The sequence below is a fragment of the Cetorhinus maximus genome, chromosome 26 (genome assembly GCF_964194155.1).
Source record: "Cetorhinus maximus chromosome 26, sCetMax3.hap1.1, whole genome shotgun sequence".
Classification (NCBI taxonomy): domain Eukaryota; kingdom Metazoa; phylum Chordata; class Chondrichthyes; order Lamniformes; family Cetorhinidae; genus Cetorhinus; species Cetorhinus maximus.
The window spans coordinates 28,421,182-28,437,892 of record NC_135904.1 but is presented as its reverse complement, the minus strand read 5'-3'; the positions used below and the strand labels follow the sequence as shown (position 1 = coordinate 28,437,892).

Genomic DNA, 16,711 nt, shown 5'->3' with positions numbered 1-16,711 from the left:
CACACTGCTCCCACTGTATTGGATGCCATGGCACAGCAGTCCCTGCTTTTGTGCTCACTTTGTTCCCAGTGCATGTGTCTCCCGCACATCGTGGCCCCAATGCATTGAGGGACAGACTGCTGTATATCCATTACAAATAGTGATTACTGCATTGTATATCCCCTACTCATGGTGATCTCAGCACTCTATCTCACGTACATTGAATGAGAAGGTGCTGCATGTGCCCTTTATCCGTGCACATACTATTCTGGCGTACTGAATGAAGATGTTTTGTGTCTCTCGTCCTTGTACATAGTTCCTAATGCAATGAATGACAGGGCGATAGATACTCCCTGTTGCCGTGCCCACACTGTTTCTAGTACTGAGTGACAGTGTATCCCCGTTTCCAGGTGCATTGAATGACACAGCTCTCTGTCTTGTTGCACGCACAATACTCTGGTACACTGAGTGACAGACTGTTGTCTGTTCCAAATCCCTTTGCAAACAATGTTCAGACATAACCTGGCACATTGAGTAACTGGGCACTGTGTACCATGACTCTGTTCACACTGCTCCTGATGCGTTGGGTGTTGTGTGCTGTTTGTCCCAAACCTGCATACATGTTGTTCCAAAGCATTGAGTGACAGGGTGTTATGTATACACGTTTTTGACGCATTGAATTACAAAATGCTGTGTTATCTGTCCCTATGCAAACGGTACATGATGCTTTAAGTGTCAGGGTACCTGTGCCCATGTGCAAGCCATTCCCAAGGCATTGAATAAAGGAAGATACGTATCCCTTGTTTATACTGCACTCAGTGATAGAGTGTGATATGTCGCCTGCCCCATGCACTCTGATGCATTAGTGGTAGGGTGCTATATACATAATCTGTTCCCAGTGCATTGTAAGCCAGGCTGCTATGTCCCCATGCATGCACACTGCTGCTAGAGGTGGAGGACACAAAGAGACTGCAGAGATATAAGCAGGTCAAGTGCGTGGGCAACAGGATAGTAAACAGCGTATAATGTGGGGAGGTATGATGTTATTCACTTTGGAATAAAACTAGAAAAGCAAAATGTTTATTAAAAGGCATGAAACTTCTAAATGTTGATGTTCAGAGAGACTTGGGTGTACTCGTTAAAGGAACATGGAAAATTAGCATTCAGGTACAGCAAGCAACTAGGATGACAAAGTTGGCCTTTATTGCACTGGGATTATATAGTACAAGTTTAAGGGAGTCTTGCTGCAATTGTATTGGGCTTTGGTAAAACAACACTAAGAGCATTATACACTGTTTTGGTCTCCATATTTATGGAGAGATATACTTGCATTGGAGGCAGTTCAGCGAAGGTTCACTAGATTGGTCCCTGGGATGAAAGACTTGTCCAGTGATATGAGGCCGAGTTAATTGGGTCTATACTCGGAGTTTGGAAGAAAAATAAGTGATCTCATTGAAACATACAAGATTCTGAAGGGGCTTGACAGGGTAGATACTAGGAGGTTGTTGCCCCTGGCTTGACATGCGACCAAAGTCTCAGGGTAAGGAATCAATCTTTTCAGACTGAGATGAAGAGAAATTTCTTCACTGCGAAGGTTGTGAATCTTTGAAATTCTCTACCCCAGAAGGTTATGGATGCTCCATCATTGAGTATCAATCAATACACCTTTGGTCTCTCAGGGAATCACAGGATATGGGGAGCAGGCAGAGAAATGTAGTTGAGGCAGAAGATCAGCCATGATCAAATTGCATGGTGGACCAGGCTCCCAGGATCCCGTGCTGTGAGTGACTCGTCGGGATTCTGGGACATGAGTGCAGTGAGTGACAGGTTAGAATCCCAGGATCCAGTGGTGTGAGTGACTGGTCGGGATCCCAGTGAAGTGAGTGACAGATTGGGATCCAGGGACATAGGTGTAGTGAGTGACAGGTCAGGGTGTCAGGATCCAATGAGGGGAGTGACAGATCATGATCCCAGGATCCAGTGGAGTGAGTGGCAGATTGGGATCCCGGAGCATAGGTGCAATGAGTAACAGGTAAGAATCCAGCATTTCAGGTTGGGAACCTGGGAGTGACAAGTCAGGATTCTGGGATTCAGTGAGTATGGGTGGTGATCATGGGATCCAGTGAGTGTGAGGTTGTGAACCAGTGAATGTGAGATGGTGATCCTGGGATTCAATGATTGTGGGGCAGGGACCCAGAGAGTGAGGTGGTGATGTTGTGAATGTGAGTTGGTGATCCAGTGAGTGTGAGGTGGTGATCCAATGAATGTGGAAGGTTATGATTTAGTAAATATGTGTAGTGATGATCCAGTGAATGGGAGGTGTGATCCTGAGTGTGTGAGGTAGTGATCCAGTTAGTGTGAGGTTGTAGTCTAGTGAAGATGAGATGGTGATCTAGTAAGGGTGAGGTGGTAATCCAGTGAGTGTGACTGGGGATCCAGTGCATGATGCGGTGATCCAGTGAGTGGAAGGTGACAATCTAAGGGTCTAGTGATTGTAAGGTGGTGATCCAATGTGTGTGGGGCAGTGATCCAAGAATGTGAGGTGATAATCAAGTAAATGTGAGGTCATGATCCAGTGAGTATGAGTGGTAATCCAGTGAATATGGGAGGTGGCAATCCAGTGAATATGGGATATGGCAATCCAGTGAGTGGGAGGTGCAACCCAGTGTGTGTGTGTGATGGTGATTCAGTGAGTGTGATCCAGTGTAAGGTGGTGATCCACTGACTGTGATCAGGTGTGTGTGTGATCTGGTGTGAGTGTGAGATAGCGATCCAGAGAGGTAGCGATCAAATATGCGTGATCTGGTGCAAGTGTGAGCCAGTGATCCAGTGAACGTGAGGTGGTTTGAGTGTGGGGCAGTGATCCACTGAGCGTGAGGCTGTGATCCAGTGAGTGTCGCCCGGTGAGTGTGAGCGGCAGTGATCCAGTGAGTGTCGTCCAGTGCGTGTGAGGGACGGTGATCCAGTGAGTGTGAGGTGGCGATCCGGTGAGTGCGGGGTGGTGATCCAGTGAGTGTGGTATGGTGATCCAGTGAGTGAGGATGGTGATCCAGTGAGTGTGGGGCGGTGATCAAGTGAGTGTGAGATGGTGATCCGCTGAGTGAGATCCAGTGAGTGTGGGGCTGATCCACTGAGTGTGATCCAGTGAGTGCGGGGCGGTGATCCGGTGAGTGTGGGGCGGTGATCCGGTGAGTGCGGGGCGGTGATCCGGTGAGTGTGATCCAGTGAGTGCGGGGCGGTGATCCGGTGAGTGTGATCCGGTGAGTGCGGGGCGGTGATCCGGTGAGTGTGGGGCGGTGATCCGGTGAGTGTGATCCGGTGAGTGCGGGGCGGTGATCCGGTGAGTACGGGGCGGTGATCCGGTGAGTGCGGGGCGGTGATCCGGTGAGCGCGGGGCGGTGATCCGGCGAGTGTGATCCGGTGAGCGCGGGGCGGTGATCCGATGAGTGTGGGGCGGTGATCCGGCGAGCGCGGGGCGGTGATCCGGTGAGTGTGATCCGGTGAGCGCGGGGCGGTGATCCGATGAGTGTGGGGCGGTGATCCGGTGAGTACGGGGCGGTGATCCGGTGAGTGTGATCCGGTGAGCGCGGGGCGGTGATCCAGTCAGCAGCGGCTCGGTCCCTCTCTCTCTCTCTCTGTCCCGCCCCCTGCGGTTGGCCGTTGCTCTGAGTGAAGATGGCGGCGGCGGCGGCTCTGGGTGAGGAGCGGCGGTTCGGTCTCTCCTGTGAGAAGCTGAACTCGGGCGCGCGGCTCTCGCTTTTCCATGTCAAACTGACGGACACGGCGGTGCGGGCTCTGGAGGCTTACCGGCGGCTGGCGGTGAGTCAACTTACTGACCGGGGGGGAACCTGTTGCTGCTCCCGGGAGCTCAGGGCTGGCGGCTCCGGGATGGGGGGAGCGGGAGCGGGGGATCCGGGCAGAGAGCCCGAGCCCGGGACACCCTCCTCCCCTCCCGGCCGGTGACTCCCGGCTCCCAGTCCCGGGCTCCGGCTCCCACCCTCCCCGCTTGTCGGTGCCGCTCCGCCGGCTCCCGGTCCCCCGTCCCCGGGCTGAGAGCAGCTCCCCGGGCGGAGCTGACAGGGTTTGTCCGGGAAAACCCGTCCTGGCGGCTGGGGATGGATTGGGGGGGAGTGGGGGTGTTGTCTGTCCCCCCTCATTCCCGGGGGTGAGGGGGGGGTCGGGGTCGCATCTGTCCCTGGGGTCGGGGAGGGATCTGTCCTCATTCCAGGGGGTAGGGGGGGTCTGTGCCCCCCTCATATCCAGAGGGTGGGGAGGGGGGGGTTTGTGCCCCCCTCATTTCCAGAGGGTGGGGAGGGGGGGGGGGTTTGTGCCCCCCTCATTTCCAGAGGGTGGGGAGGGGGGTCTGTGCCCCCCTCATTTCCAGAGGGTGGGGAGGGGGGGTCTGTGCCCCCCTCATATCCAGAGGGTGGGGAGGGGGTCTGTGCCCGCCTCATTCCCAGGGGTTGGGGAGGGGGTCTGTCCCCCCTCATTTGGGGGTGGGGGGGAGTCTGTCCCCCTCATTCCGGGGGAGTGGAGGGGCTGAAGCCTGTCCCCTTCATTCCAGGGAGTGGGGAGTCATCTGTGCCCCTCATTCTAGAGGAGTTGGGGGGGTGAGGTCTGCCCCCTGATTCTGGATTGGGGAGGTGTCTGTCTACCGTAAACCAGGATGTGGGGCTGTTATCCGCCTCCTTCATTCTGAGGGGGTGTGAATCTATCCCCCTCATTCTAGGAAGTGTTGTATCACTGTATATCCCAATGCTGGAGGTAAATTTACACCCTCCCCCAGCAGTTGCTCTCAGTGGTCAGTCCTCCCAACTTGGTCTGTTCTGAGCTGGCCTCCTTAGTCCTGGTCTTCTCCTCTGTCTATTCAGTTGAATCCTGCTTTCCCTTTTGCACTACCTGTTATTGGCGACTTTGCCCTGGTTTCCTAATTGGCTGTGCCTCCTGTTGGCTATTTCAGCTGGGGTTTCCAGTTGGTCAGACCATTTGTTGCTGTGCATCTCTTTAAACCTACCTATGGTCAGAATGCTCCCTGGAGACTAAGGGGTTAACATGATTGTCAATCACAGTGGCTTTTGATATATGTTCAAACGGAGCACTGTAATTTTAAAATATTAACTGTGCTTTCTCAAAAAAATAAAATTACTAAGTTCTGAAGGTTGTTAAGTTCTTTTAAAACTGACCACTCCAAATTTTCCACAAGTTCGGCAAGTTTGTAGGGAGGGCTGTAACTGAGAAGGTTGACTGAGTCTAAGTTTTTGGAAATTCAGGTCTGTTGGCTAGTAAATGTAATAAGCTTAAGTCTTGACACCTTTCACGATGTGCAGCATAAGCTGTAGTTTATGACTTATATACGAGAAAAAACCTAAATGCTGGAAAGGCACAGCAGGGGTCTGTCAGAATCTGTAGAGATGTGTTAGTGTCAGCAAACAATCTCAGCAATTGTAATTTTAATCGACTTGCAGCACATTTGCAACACATAACATTACAATTTCCAGAGTTTTTTTTAATGTTAAGGGAATGGTGTTCAAAAATAATTGAGTAGGTGTAGCAGTACAGATCAGAATATATCGAAAATGTTTAAATAATTTGTTGCTCGACTCTGCATTTATGAAAAAATCTAATGTGTTACTATTTGCCATATGTATGTTTTAATTATGTACAAAGCAAAGCTTTCATGAAGATAAGTGCAGTGTTAAATTTTGAGCAAGGTGTTTTCAACTTTTCATCCAAGTCGCTGTACTGAAGCAGTGAGTCAGCACCACACAGCGAAATGGCAATTTTTAGTTGTCAGTTTACAGCTGAGATTGTTTTCTATTATTTGCCTCAGTTGCACTTGGCTTGCTGAAACTTCCTTGGCCATGCTGTTTCCACAGTTAATTCCTCGTCAAGCAGATGCTCTTCCTTCTCCCTAGCCTGCTGGCAGTCTGTTCAAATTTCAAACTGTACCGAATAGAGCTATCCCTATGATTCAGTTATTTAAGGCAGGGCTAGTGACCCAGAAAGAGGTTTCAAATGCACTGTACAGTGATTTAGTTCATCTCGGCTAGGGAGACAGGAGGGACAGGGAAAGTGTAATTGGCTGCAAGGTTCCTGCGTTAGGGAGTGAAAAATCAGCAAGGCTCCTGCTCCTAATAGCACTTCACCCACCCATGATGGAAATGCATATGTGTGGATGTTGGGTGAGAATGGTATTGGGGTCAACAATGTTCCCCTTCCCCCAGCCAAACTGCTACCCCACCTACACCAGTGGGAGCCTGCTGATAATTTCAGCTGTGCTCCAAACATATGGCATGGTCATTGTCCAAATTACCTGGCACCCATAAACTACTGCTGCAAGGAGCTGGTGCCTTTGGAAGAGGAGGGTGGAAATTCACAGAAAAAGAGGGCAAAGGGGTATGCCAAAAAATTATCATTTAAAAAAAATGCTACCACACATTGGTTGCTGCCTACCACTTATTGAATAACTAGATTCACATTACAGTGAGTGGGTGCTGATCCTGTTTTCTATTGGCAATACAAAACTATGTTGCTATAAAAATGTCCATACTACTGTGTTTTGTGCTTGCATAAAAGCAGCTTCTGTGAACTATAATTGTCTGACTGAAGTGTCCTTAGTGTCTTCTGCACATTTTCAAGTAACTAGGATTTACAATGTAGTGTCTTGTCACCATGTATGATGATAATACACCTGCACAGTGAATTGTCAGTTTTACTATCATAAATTGAGGTGTAACAGTCTTCAGCAGACAGACGTTGGATTCAACCAGTTTGAACCTGACAGTGTAAGTGTCACATTGAATCTCCATTTCTGCTTGGTTGACACTCTTAAATGTTTCTCTCCTCTCCCACCTAATTATCAGTTTCCCTTTTGGCTTATTTTGAGCTAAATGCCTTGGGCTTTGCTCTCTCGCAGATGAAACTTTAAATTTGACAAAAAAACACTCAGGACAAATTAACTCCCAGTAATGGCTCTAATTAATATGAGAACACATAGTGAATATGCCTTGAATTGTTTTAATGTTTTCCTTGGGTTCAAATGCAAGATGATGCACTTAAATCATTTTTTTTCACTCGTGTGCCCCTGAAAACAGTGCCATTGGCTTAATAGAAATGCTTCATGTGAGGGGTTGTCTTTATAGTTACTGCTCATTTTAGACCCACAAAGCTACACATTTTGAACTTGGTCGTGCAGAATATTCTCGCTTATGTTTGTTTTATTCTTTTGCGATATTGCTGTCACCTGAGAAGAATTGTTCTTATTTGCTTGTGTTTATAATTGTCCAGCTTATTTATTTGCAAACTCAATGGAAACAAGCTATTTGACTGCAGGAGACTTCACAACTAAGTTTGATCCTGTCCTGACTCAGCACATAACATGTGCACACTTTTAGCTTTCTTCTCTTATTCATTCATGGGGTATGAACTGGCAAGGCCAGCATTTATTATTGGCCATCACTAATTACTCTTGAGAAGGATGTGGTGAGCCACCACCTTGAGTTAATAACTGCTGTAATTCCATTGAAGTATCAAGAAATCAATTAGCAAAAATTCTGGCTTTTATTTTTCCTTCTGTTGTACAGGAGTGAATTTCAATTACTGCTGCATTAGCAGAATCTTCTCTACTTTTTGAGGTTGAGTATTATGTTGTATGGGGAAATTACCTCTTGGCTCTTTATGAGGACATGCACAGATATTTGCAGTTGCTTGCTTGACCGATGTAGCTGTTTGATATATTTTTTCAGAACTAGCATATGTATGTTTGACCTCTGGGCTCTGAACTGTTCCAACACTGGTACATTATGCTGGCCTTTACTCATAAATGCAGTTGTTTGCTGCGCTGTACAGAGCTCTCCCTCCCTGGAAGATTTGTTAGATGTTTACTCACAAGTTTTCCCCAATAAAACGTAAGCACGAAACAGAATTAATCAGATTAATTTAAACATATTTGAGATGCCTGTAATTAAACATTGCTCTGCACAAGAGATTGACATAATATTGATCATGTATACTGTGTGTGTGTGAGAGAGAGAGAAAGACATTTCACAGTGAAATAATTGAAATATTTGGTTTGGAAACTGGCGAATGTGCAGCTCTACAACGTGAGACTTGAACATCTGTTGACCCTTTGGCTGCCAGTTTGTTCTTGTGAATTTGTTGCAGTACTGAGCACGTTTGTTTTAATCTGTAGATAATATTTTCATCAGTTTGAAGCTATTAATACTGAATAACATTAAAACCACAAACAGTTGAAGAATATGTTGAGAATTCCAGCCCCAATTTTTTTTGTTAGCCTCTAGATTATAGCTCCATATGTTCCTGTAGGACAGTTCATTCGTATTTTTGGCCCATTCAGTCGGCAAATATTTGTACATAATGTGCCAGAAAATTTTCCATTGTTTGATTCACAGATTTTTATCTGTTCTCCCAGGTACATATTTTGCAGCTAAGAACCCTGATTTATTTGTCTTAACTTTCTTTACAGTGACCTTTGAATGCAGAAGAATAGAAATTATAATTAACCATGCTGTATTTTTTATGGAAAAAAAGTCCAGAAAACTTTTTTCAGAATTCTTGAAACACTGCTTTGATGTATTAATTTAATTGCGTTAGTCCAAGTGAGAAACGCGTACCGTTTAGTGAAGAAGCGCATAATCTGTTCTGAATGTAAAGAGAGAAATTTAGATGAGCACTTAGTAACATTAATCCTGTCAAAACATCTCGAACATTTCACACAAATAAGCAATTTTTTTGGAGTGCAGTGATTGTGACGTAAGAATTTACAGCATCCATTTGTAGCAGGTTGGCAAGGGATGAATGACTGGTTATGGGAGGAATGTTGGCTGAGACATTCTGTTCTTTATGGATAGATATGGGATATTTTAATGTTGGCTTAAACTACCAGAACAGGCAGGTGGATCCTCATCTAAAGGATGAATTGTGAATATTGAACTGGTCTAGTTTGTTTTATTGCATGCAAGTACAGAAAACATTGACCAGAAAAGGCACCATGCCCCATCATTCCCATTCCTTCCATAGAGAATGTACAAGGCTTAGTGTAGTGCTGATAGCATGCTGCCCTTTGGATGAAATGTTAAAATGGAGCCTCATCTCTCTCTTTGAAGAAGAGAAGGACATCCTCTGGACAATATTCATATTTAGACCATTCACACCATTTAAAGTATTCATGAAGTAAAAAGCTGATTTTTCTGAGGAACCCTCTGCTTATTGTAACAACCCAAAACATTGGTTGATACGTATGAAACTTTACAAATAAGTTCTAATTGAGTCTCTTTTATCCTATGTGCCGTAGAATGGAACTGTCTTTATAATATACACAATCTGTTTAGCCGTCTGTTCCCCTGTCATCTGTGGCTCTGTTGGTAGTGCTCTCGCCTCTTAAGTTTCAAGGTTCTGGGTTCAAGTCCCACTCCAAGACTTGAGCACTGATATTCCAGTGCAGTACTGAGGGGAGTGCTACGTTGTAAAAGGTACCTTTTTTGGATGAGACATTAAACTGAGGCCCTTTTTGTCTCCTAAGGTGGATGTAAAGGATCCAGTGAGATTATTTCAAAAAAAGGTAGGGGGATTCTCCCTGGTGTCTTGGCCAATATTTATCCCTCGGTCAACATCTCAAAAAACAGATTATCTGGTATTATCATATTGCTATTCAGCTCCTTTTCCTACATTATAACAGTGAAGAGACTTAATTGACTGTAAAGTGCATTGAGACATCCCATGGTCATGAAAAATGCTATATAAATGCAAGTCTGTCATTCTTTTTGCCCTGAACCATAGAATGGTTCTGATGGTTTGGTTGTTATGTTATGCACTGTAGTGGGTGTGGAACTTCACTAAGGCCCAGCCCATCTTCATATCTCGTGAAAAGATAATGAGTGAAAAACAGCTGTTTGCTCTTAATTTTTAATCTGAAATAATAAACCAAGTACTTAAATTTTCATACCCTTTCAGAAATGCATAGAATAATTGGAGGCTCATTTCAAAACTATGAAGTAATTTTAAATTAATTGCTCATTAATTGCTCCAACTCAACTTGTTTGCCAACAATACAGATGCTACATTGCCATTTTTAAAGATAATTTGATGTTGAGTTTGTATAGAACACTCTTAATATATGCCTTCATAAAAACGAATACAGGTGCTACCAATGTAATTGCATGGAGTTAAACCATGAATTTATCTGTGATATGTCCACGATTTAACTACATATACACTACTTGCTGTGCGTGGTGATGGTGGAATTGGTTGAAACAGGGCCGCGACGTGAACGCTTCTACCTTGGCCCCCAGCGATGGAAATTCTACCATATGAAAGCCTTCCCCCAGGAGCTAATTGCAACTGGGCAACCTGGAAGTGCCTTAACAGACTTAGGACTGGTGTAGGTTGTTGAAAGGTGTCACTAAGCAAATGGGGATATACAACCTGCCCAACAACTTGTGAATGTGGAACTGAGCCACAGACTGTGCAACATCTCCTGCAATGTCTATCGCTAGAAGAACCCTGCACTGTTGCAGATCTTGCCGAATTCAACAACAAGGTGCAAAAATGTGTCCAGTCCTGGCTGGGCCATGTATAGACTGTCCGTGGACACAATAAGAAGAAGCTACATATAATGCCAAACCAGCATCTAAGCATTGTACACTGATGCATTGAAAGTGTTGAGGAATATCGGGACTTGGTTGTACGAAAACTATTTTCTATGAATATGCTTGTAGTCTTCATGTTTAATGTAGGTTCTCATCTGCAGCAATGGACTATTACCTGATACAGTGGGTGGACATTTTGCTAATATCAATAGTCTTAAAATACATACTGCGTTGCTCTAGAGAAAAAGATTTTGAGGAAATTTTAGATTTTGCCGGGGTGGTGTGGAGTGGTGGAAGCTGAGGACTTCAAGGTGACTTGATCAATTTTCAGCATTATAAAGGGCTATGGTTAAGGGCCCAAATACACAAGCTAAAACCGGGAATATTAAGGATTGTCTTGTGGAACTTTTTTGGCCAAAGGTGAGTAGGGCTGTAGATCTAATTACCAGGGAGGCTGTTGAAGTGGAATGTAGAAATGGGTTCAAGGGAGAAGCGGGTGCTTTTCTGGATATGGTGAGTAGGGAGGGTTTTTGTGTCTCATAAATATTTCCTATTTCTATAAAGTGTTTAAAAGTAATGACTTTTCAATGGCCTTTGCTTCAAAATATAGATGTCTGCTCACATTTTGGTATGTCAAAACGTATCGTGAGTTTTCCTAGATGTTATACTGAATCTGATTTAAATTATAACTTGAGATGTATTTGATAAATTAATGTGTACAAGCTTATAAACATGCATTTGTCCTATCTAGTCACCTTACCTTCCTCTAAAACTATAATTTATTTTGTTTCCTAGGCTTCCTTACCAAATCAACCAGTAATCTGCTTCCAGGGAAATCAGGGGGTGAGTACTGTTCTTAAATGTTTTCTTTGATTCAGACCCAAATTTAGATCTCTGCCCTTCTAGTTTTGATAAATTAGGTAACAGTGAAATAAACATTTAATTCTGATTGTATGTAGCATAATGTGATACATAATATCAACGATACTACAATGAACAGAGAGACTTAAATTTATATGGTGTCCATCATATCTCAGATGACACTAAAGCACATCACTGTAGCATTAATTATTTTGAAGTACACTATTTTATGCAGGTAAATACTGCTGCCATTTTGCAGCAGCAAGATTCTACAAATGTTGAGTGAGTAGTTAATTTGTTTTTGGTGATGTTGTTTAGGGGAGGAAAGTTGGTTGGGATAACTGCACAAACTTTTCAGAATGGTGTCATAGGATTTTTAGCATCTACCTGAATTACAGTGGCATATGAGATTCACATAGCTGATATTGTTGTTTTGGGAATTCAGTTTCCTAAAAAAGAATTTGTCCACAAAATTTCTGCAGAGGTTTGAGCTAAGCTTTGTTTTAATTTGTTCATGGAATGTCGCTGGCAAGGCCAGATTTATTACCCACCCCTAATTTCTCTTGGGAAGGTGGTGGTGAGCCATCTTCTTGAACCACTGCAGTCCATGTGATGTAGGTACACCCACAGTGCTGTTACGAAGGGAGTTCCACGATTTTGACCCAGCGACAGTGAAGGAACGGCGATGTAGCTCCAGGTCAGGATGGTGTGTGACTTAGAGGAGAATTTGCAGGTGGTAGTGCTTCCATGCTTCTGCTGCCCTTGCTCTTCTAGGTGGTAGAGGTCACGGGTTTGGAAGGTGCTACTGAAGGAAACTTGGTGAGTTTTTGTAATGATCTTCTAAATGGTATGCATTGCAACCATTGTGCGCTGGTGGTTGATGGCGTGGATGTTGGAGGTGGTGGATTAGGTGCGAATTAAGTGGGTTGCTTTCTTCTGGATCGTGTTGAGTTTCTTGAATGTTGTTGGAGTTGCACTCGTCCAGGCGAGTGAAGAGTATTCCATCACACTGCTGACTTGTGCCTTGTAGATGGTGGACAGGCTTTGGGCAGTCAGGAGGTGACTTACTCTCTGCAGAATTCCCAGCCTCTGACCCCTTTTTACAGCATGACAGACTCCCAGGGATTGGAGGCGGGGAGAGGAGGATCATCAGAAAATAGGGGACTGGAAAATCATTGCAAATCAAGTGGTGAGGAAAACAACATGAGAACTAAGCACGCAGTGAGAGGCAAATTAACATGCCTGTCTGTTGGTGATGTTAGGTTTGATTACGTGTTCCCCTGCTCATCTGTGTGTAGTGAGCCTCATTTTTACTCCCTCAGTGTTCCACACAAGTTAACAGTTTTTCTCGTAGCAATGTCACTTTTGTCTGCATTTTGGCTGTCAGGCATCTGGCAGTTTTTGAGGCGTGGAAACATGTTGCTTAATCTTCTTTTATTCTTTCACAGGATATAAGTATCACTGGCTAGGCCAGCATTTATTGCCCACCTCTAACTGCCTTTGGGAAGGTGGTGGTGAGCTGCGTTCTTGAACCACTGCAGTCCACGTGGTGTAGGTACACCCACAGTGCTGTTAGGAAGGCTTCCTTTTTAGCTGGCATACAGAGCAGAAAAAAAATGAATTAATATTTCTGGTTGCAAGAAAGAACTTATCGTGAGGAAGTAAGTTATTTGTAACCAACCCATTGCTGTTGGTTGGCTCACTGAGTTAGATACGGACTTTGAATATATTATGACTTAGAAAATGTGGAGCTTCCCTATGGAGATAGTCATCACAGCTTGAAGTATTGTGAAATAAACTGATCACTTTCACTCGTGCTAGTTTGAATATTCACTGAGTGGTAGTTGTGTGTAAAATAAGAGTTTGATATATTATGGATATAGCTGACACTTAGCTAGATTTTGCACTTCTCATGATTATAGTAACAGGATTGTTCTATTTATTTTAAATGGGTTACCTCTATCATCAAAATACATTGAGGGGGGGGGGGGGGGGTGCGAAATCTAGGATAGTTTCTGTCATATTGGATGAATTTCTGCATGAAAAGCTGTTTACCTTTTCTATGGGCAATAACAATGAATGCTATTTATGTGGACACTCAAATAACATTCAATAAGGTTCTACACAAAATGAGACCACGTGGAGTGGGATGCAACTTATTGACATGGGAAAGAAATTGGTTCGGAGACAGTGAGAATATATTTTAATTGGCAGGATGCGACTAGTGGTGTCCCACAGGGATCTGTACTGGGGCTTCAGCCTTTTACAATATATAGAAACAATTACTTCCATGCAGATGACATTTGTGTGGGCGCTCACTCAAACTGAGCTGCAGATCAATGTCGACTCCTCCTTTGAAGCATATGAGAAAATGAAGGTCCTCTTTCAACCAGCTGTCACAGCGCACACCACCCTCTATCAGTTAAGATCAACGGCAAGATCTTGGAAAACGTGGGTCACTTGCCGTATCTTGGGAGCCTCCTCTCAATGAAGGGAGACATAGATAACAAAAATCATCATTGCCTCCGATGTGCCAGCCCAATCTTCGGCCAGCTGAGGAAGAGTATTTGAAAACCAGGACCTCAGACCTCAGCTTAAGGTCATGGTTTGCTGGGCAGCAGTGATCTCCACGCTACTTTATGCTTTGGAGACTTGGATAACTTACAGCAGGCACCTCTGAGCACTGGAGAAGTACCAGTGGTGCCTTTGCAAGATCCTTCAAATTGGCCTAACAGCAGTGAACTCTCTCAAGCCAACATGCCCAGCATCAAAGCGCTCTGTTGGGTGGAACATTTCGTCTTTATGCCTGACATCAGACCCCCATGGCAACTGTTCTACTTAGAACTCAGTCTCAGAAGGAGACTCCCAGGTGGACAGTGGAAATGCTGGAGGGATATCCTTAAACCATCCCTGAAGAGATCAAACATCCCGTCTGGGGTCCCTGGTTTGTCACTGACCAAAATGGCGAAGGATCATTTGGGTAGGCATCAAACACATCAAGAGACTTTGGAAACATGCTGAGGTGAAGTCAAGGCAGCGGAGAGAGTGTTAATGAAAGGAAGATGAATTGGAACAGCACATTGACATATGAAATGGAACCATACCTTGGATGTAACAAAACCTAAAACTTCCAAGTACCTCATCTATCCGCCTTTCAAGCAACACCTGCCACATGTGGCACAGTTTTCAGATCGCGTATTCTACTTATCAGCTGTCTTCGAACCCATCAAACTGGAATGGAAGCAGGTCATCCTCGATCCTGAGGAACCACCTAAGAAGTACAGGGGCTTCAGATTTTCACTGTATATATAAATGATGACTACTCTTAGGGGAAGAGACTAGAACAAGAGCATAACCTTAAAATTTGAGCTAGGCTGTTCAGGGTGATGTCAGGAAGCAGTTCTTCACACAAAGGGGAATGGAAATCTCGAACACTTGCCCCAAAGAGTTGTTGAAGCTATGTCAGTTGAAAATTTCAAAATGGAGATTGATAGGTTTTTGTTAGGTAGGTGTGTTGAGGATTACAGAATCAAGGCAGGTAGATGGAGTTAAGATGTAGATTGGCCGTGATACAAATCTCAAGTGGAACAGACTTGAGGAGCTGAATGGCTTACTTCCATTCATATGTTTTTACCTACAGGATTTCAGAATAATGTTTGGCAGTATTGTAAGGACCAATGTCCCTTTGTCCTGAAAGGTGGCAAAAGACAAGTAGGAAAGGGCCCATGTATCACGCATTTATAGATTTGTTCTTCAACTCTGCTAGGAAGGGCTAAGCAAGGCGAGTATTGGGAAGAAGGATGCATTTTGTGTTGGTAAATATTGCTATCTCTGAATTAAATTTATAGCTTTAAAATGCTTCTTTTGGATTTAAAAGCTGAATGGAATTGTTGGAAATTTTGCCTCTGATTTAAGAATTTTCAACATTAATGAAAGGAAGATGAATTGGAACAGCACATTGACATATGAAATGGAACCATACCTTGGATGTAACAGAACCTAAGAACAAGTTAACTGGTCATAGTTACAGTATTACTGTGCATTTCTGACACCGGGCCAGCTATATTGTCTCTCAGAAAGGCAAGGGGACCAATCAGCAGGTAATAGAATACCTAACTCGGAAGAGCGTTTGGTGCCTGCCCAGTCACGACTTGTATGAAAAGTTTTTTCTACCTTGAAAGAATGCTATTGATGGCATTATTTAATACAAAGAAAAGGAAACGACTTGCATCTATAAAGCACCTTTCATAACCTTGGATATCCCTACAGCACTTTACAGCCAATTAAATACTTTTGAAGTGTAGTCACTGTTGTGATGCAGTGAAATATAGCAGCCAATTTGTGCATATTAAGGTTCCATAAAGAGCAGTGAGATAATGACCAGAAAAATCTGCTTTTAGTGTATTGGCTGAGAAATAAACATAGGCCTGGACGCAGGAATATGCTATTCGAAAAATGCCATCAGATCTTTTGCATCCATCTGCAAGTGCAAATAGCACCTCCGACAGTGCAGCTCACTCGGTGCACCGCTGAGATATCTGCCTGGGTTATATGCACAAATCTCTAGAGTGGGACTTGAACCCAGAGGGGGTTATTTTGTGGAAAGGGTGAAAACATGCTGTGCTAATAAGACACGCCTATTTGAATATCTGGTTTTAGCATGCAGTTTTGAGCTGAATTGTTGATTACCTATAATTTGAAGTTGCCTGGAAGTGCTAAAACAGACACTTCAGGTTTAACACTCACTGGCTACAAGCAGCTTCATGTAAGCTGTAGAGTGGGCTGGCTGACATGACACCCAACAGCAGGATGGTGCAGGGACTGAGACGCATTGGTTCTCTGACGTGGCACTAGAGGCCTTAGTGGAGGAGGTCCAGGTTAGGAGGGATGACTTCTACCTGTAGAGAGGAAGGTCCCTACCTCACTCTCCTATCCCTCTCCCCCACAGCAGCTGCTGCTCTCTGCTTGTCTCATGTCCTCTTTCCATTCCTCCTGCAGACCAAAGGGGACCGCTAGCAAGATGCCTGTGACCAAGTACTCCCTCTCTCCTGGTAACTCTTATAAGGAAAAGTAACAGAATGAACTTTTTTAACTGAAATTGTCTGAGTATTTCTGGAATAAATGTTGCTAAATTGTTGAAGTTTTGATAAATTGCCCCAGAAAATCCCACCCCGCCCCATGTATTTCAAAAGTCCTCTTCAAGCCTCTAGCAGCAAGTGAGCAGTAAAAGGTGGGTATGCTTTCAAGTAGCTCTCGAAATACTT

The 16,711-nt window shown here is 44.3% G+C and overlaps 1 protein-coding gene across 2 annotated transcripts in view; it reads left to right on the top strand.

Moving 5' to 3' along the window:
- The first annotated feature begins 3,503 nt into the window (after positions 1 to 3,503).
- LOC144668400 (RNA polymerase II elongation factor ELL) overlaps positions 3,504 to 16,711 on the top strand; it is a 93,431-nt gene continuing 80,223 nt past the window's right edge. The window contains exons 1-2 of one of the 2 annotated variants that reach the window (XM_078530409.1): positions 3,504 to 3,798; positions 11,382 to 11,429. In XM_078530409.1, coding sequence (XP_078386535.1) covers positions 3,655 to 3,798; positions 11,382 to 11,429 — 192 coding nt within the window. In that variant the 5' untranslated portion in view covers positions 3,504 to 3,654. The remainder of the gene's footprint in view (positions 3,799 to 11,381; positions 11,430 to 16,711) is intronic. The other variant, XM_078530408.1, reaches the window with a different exon arrangement.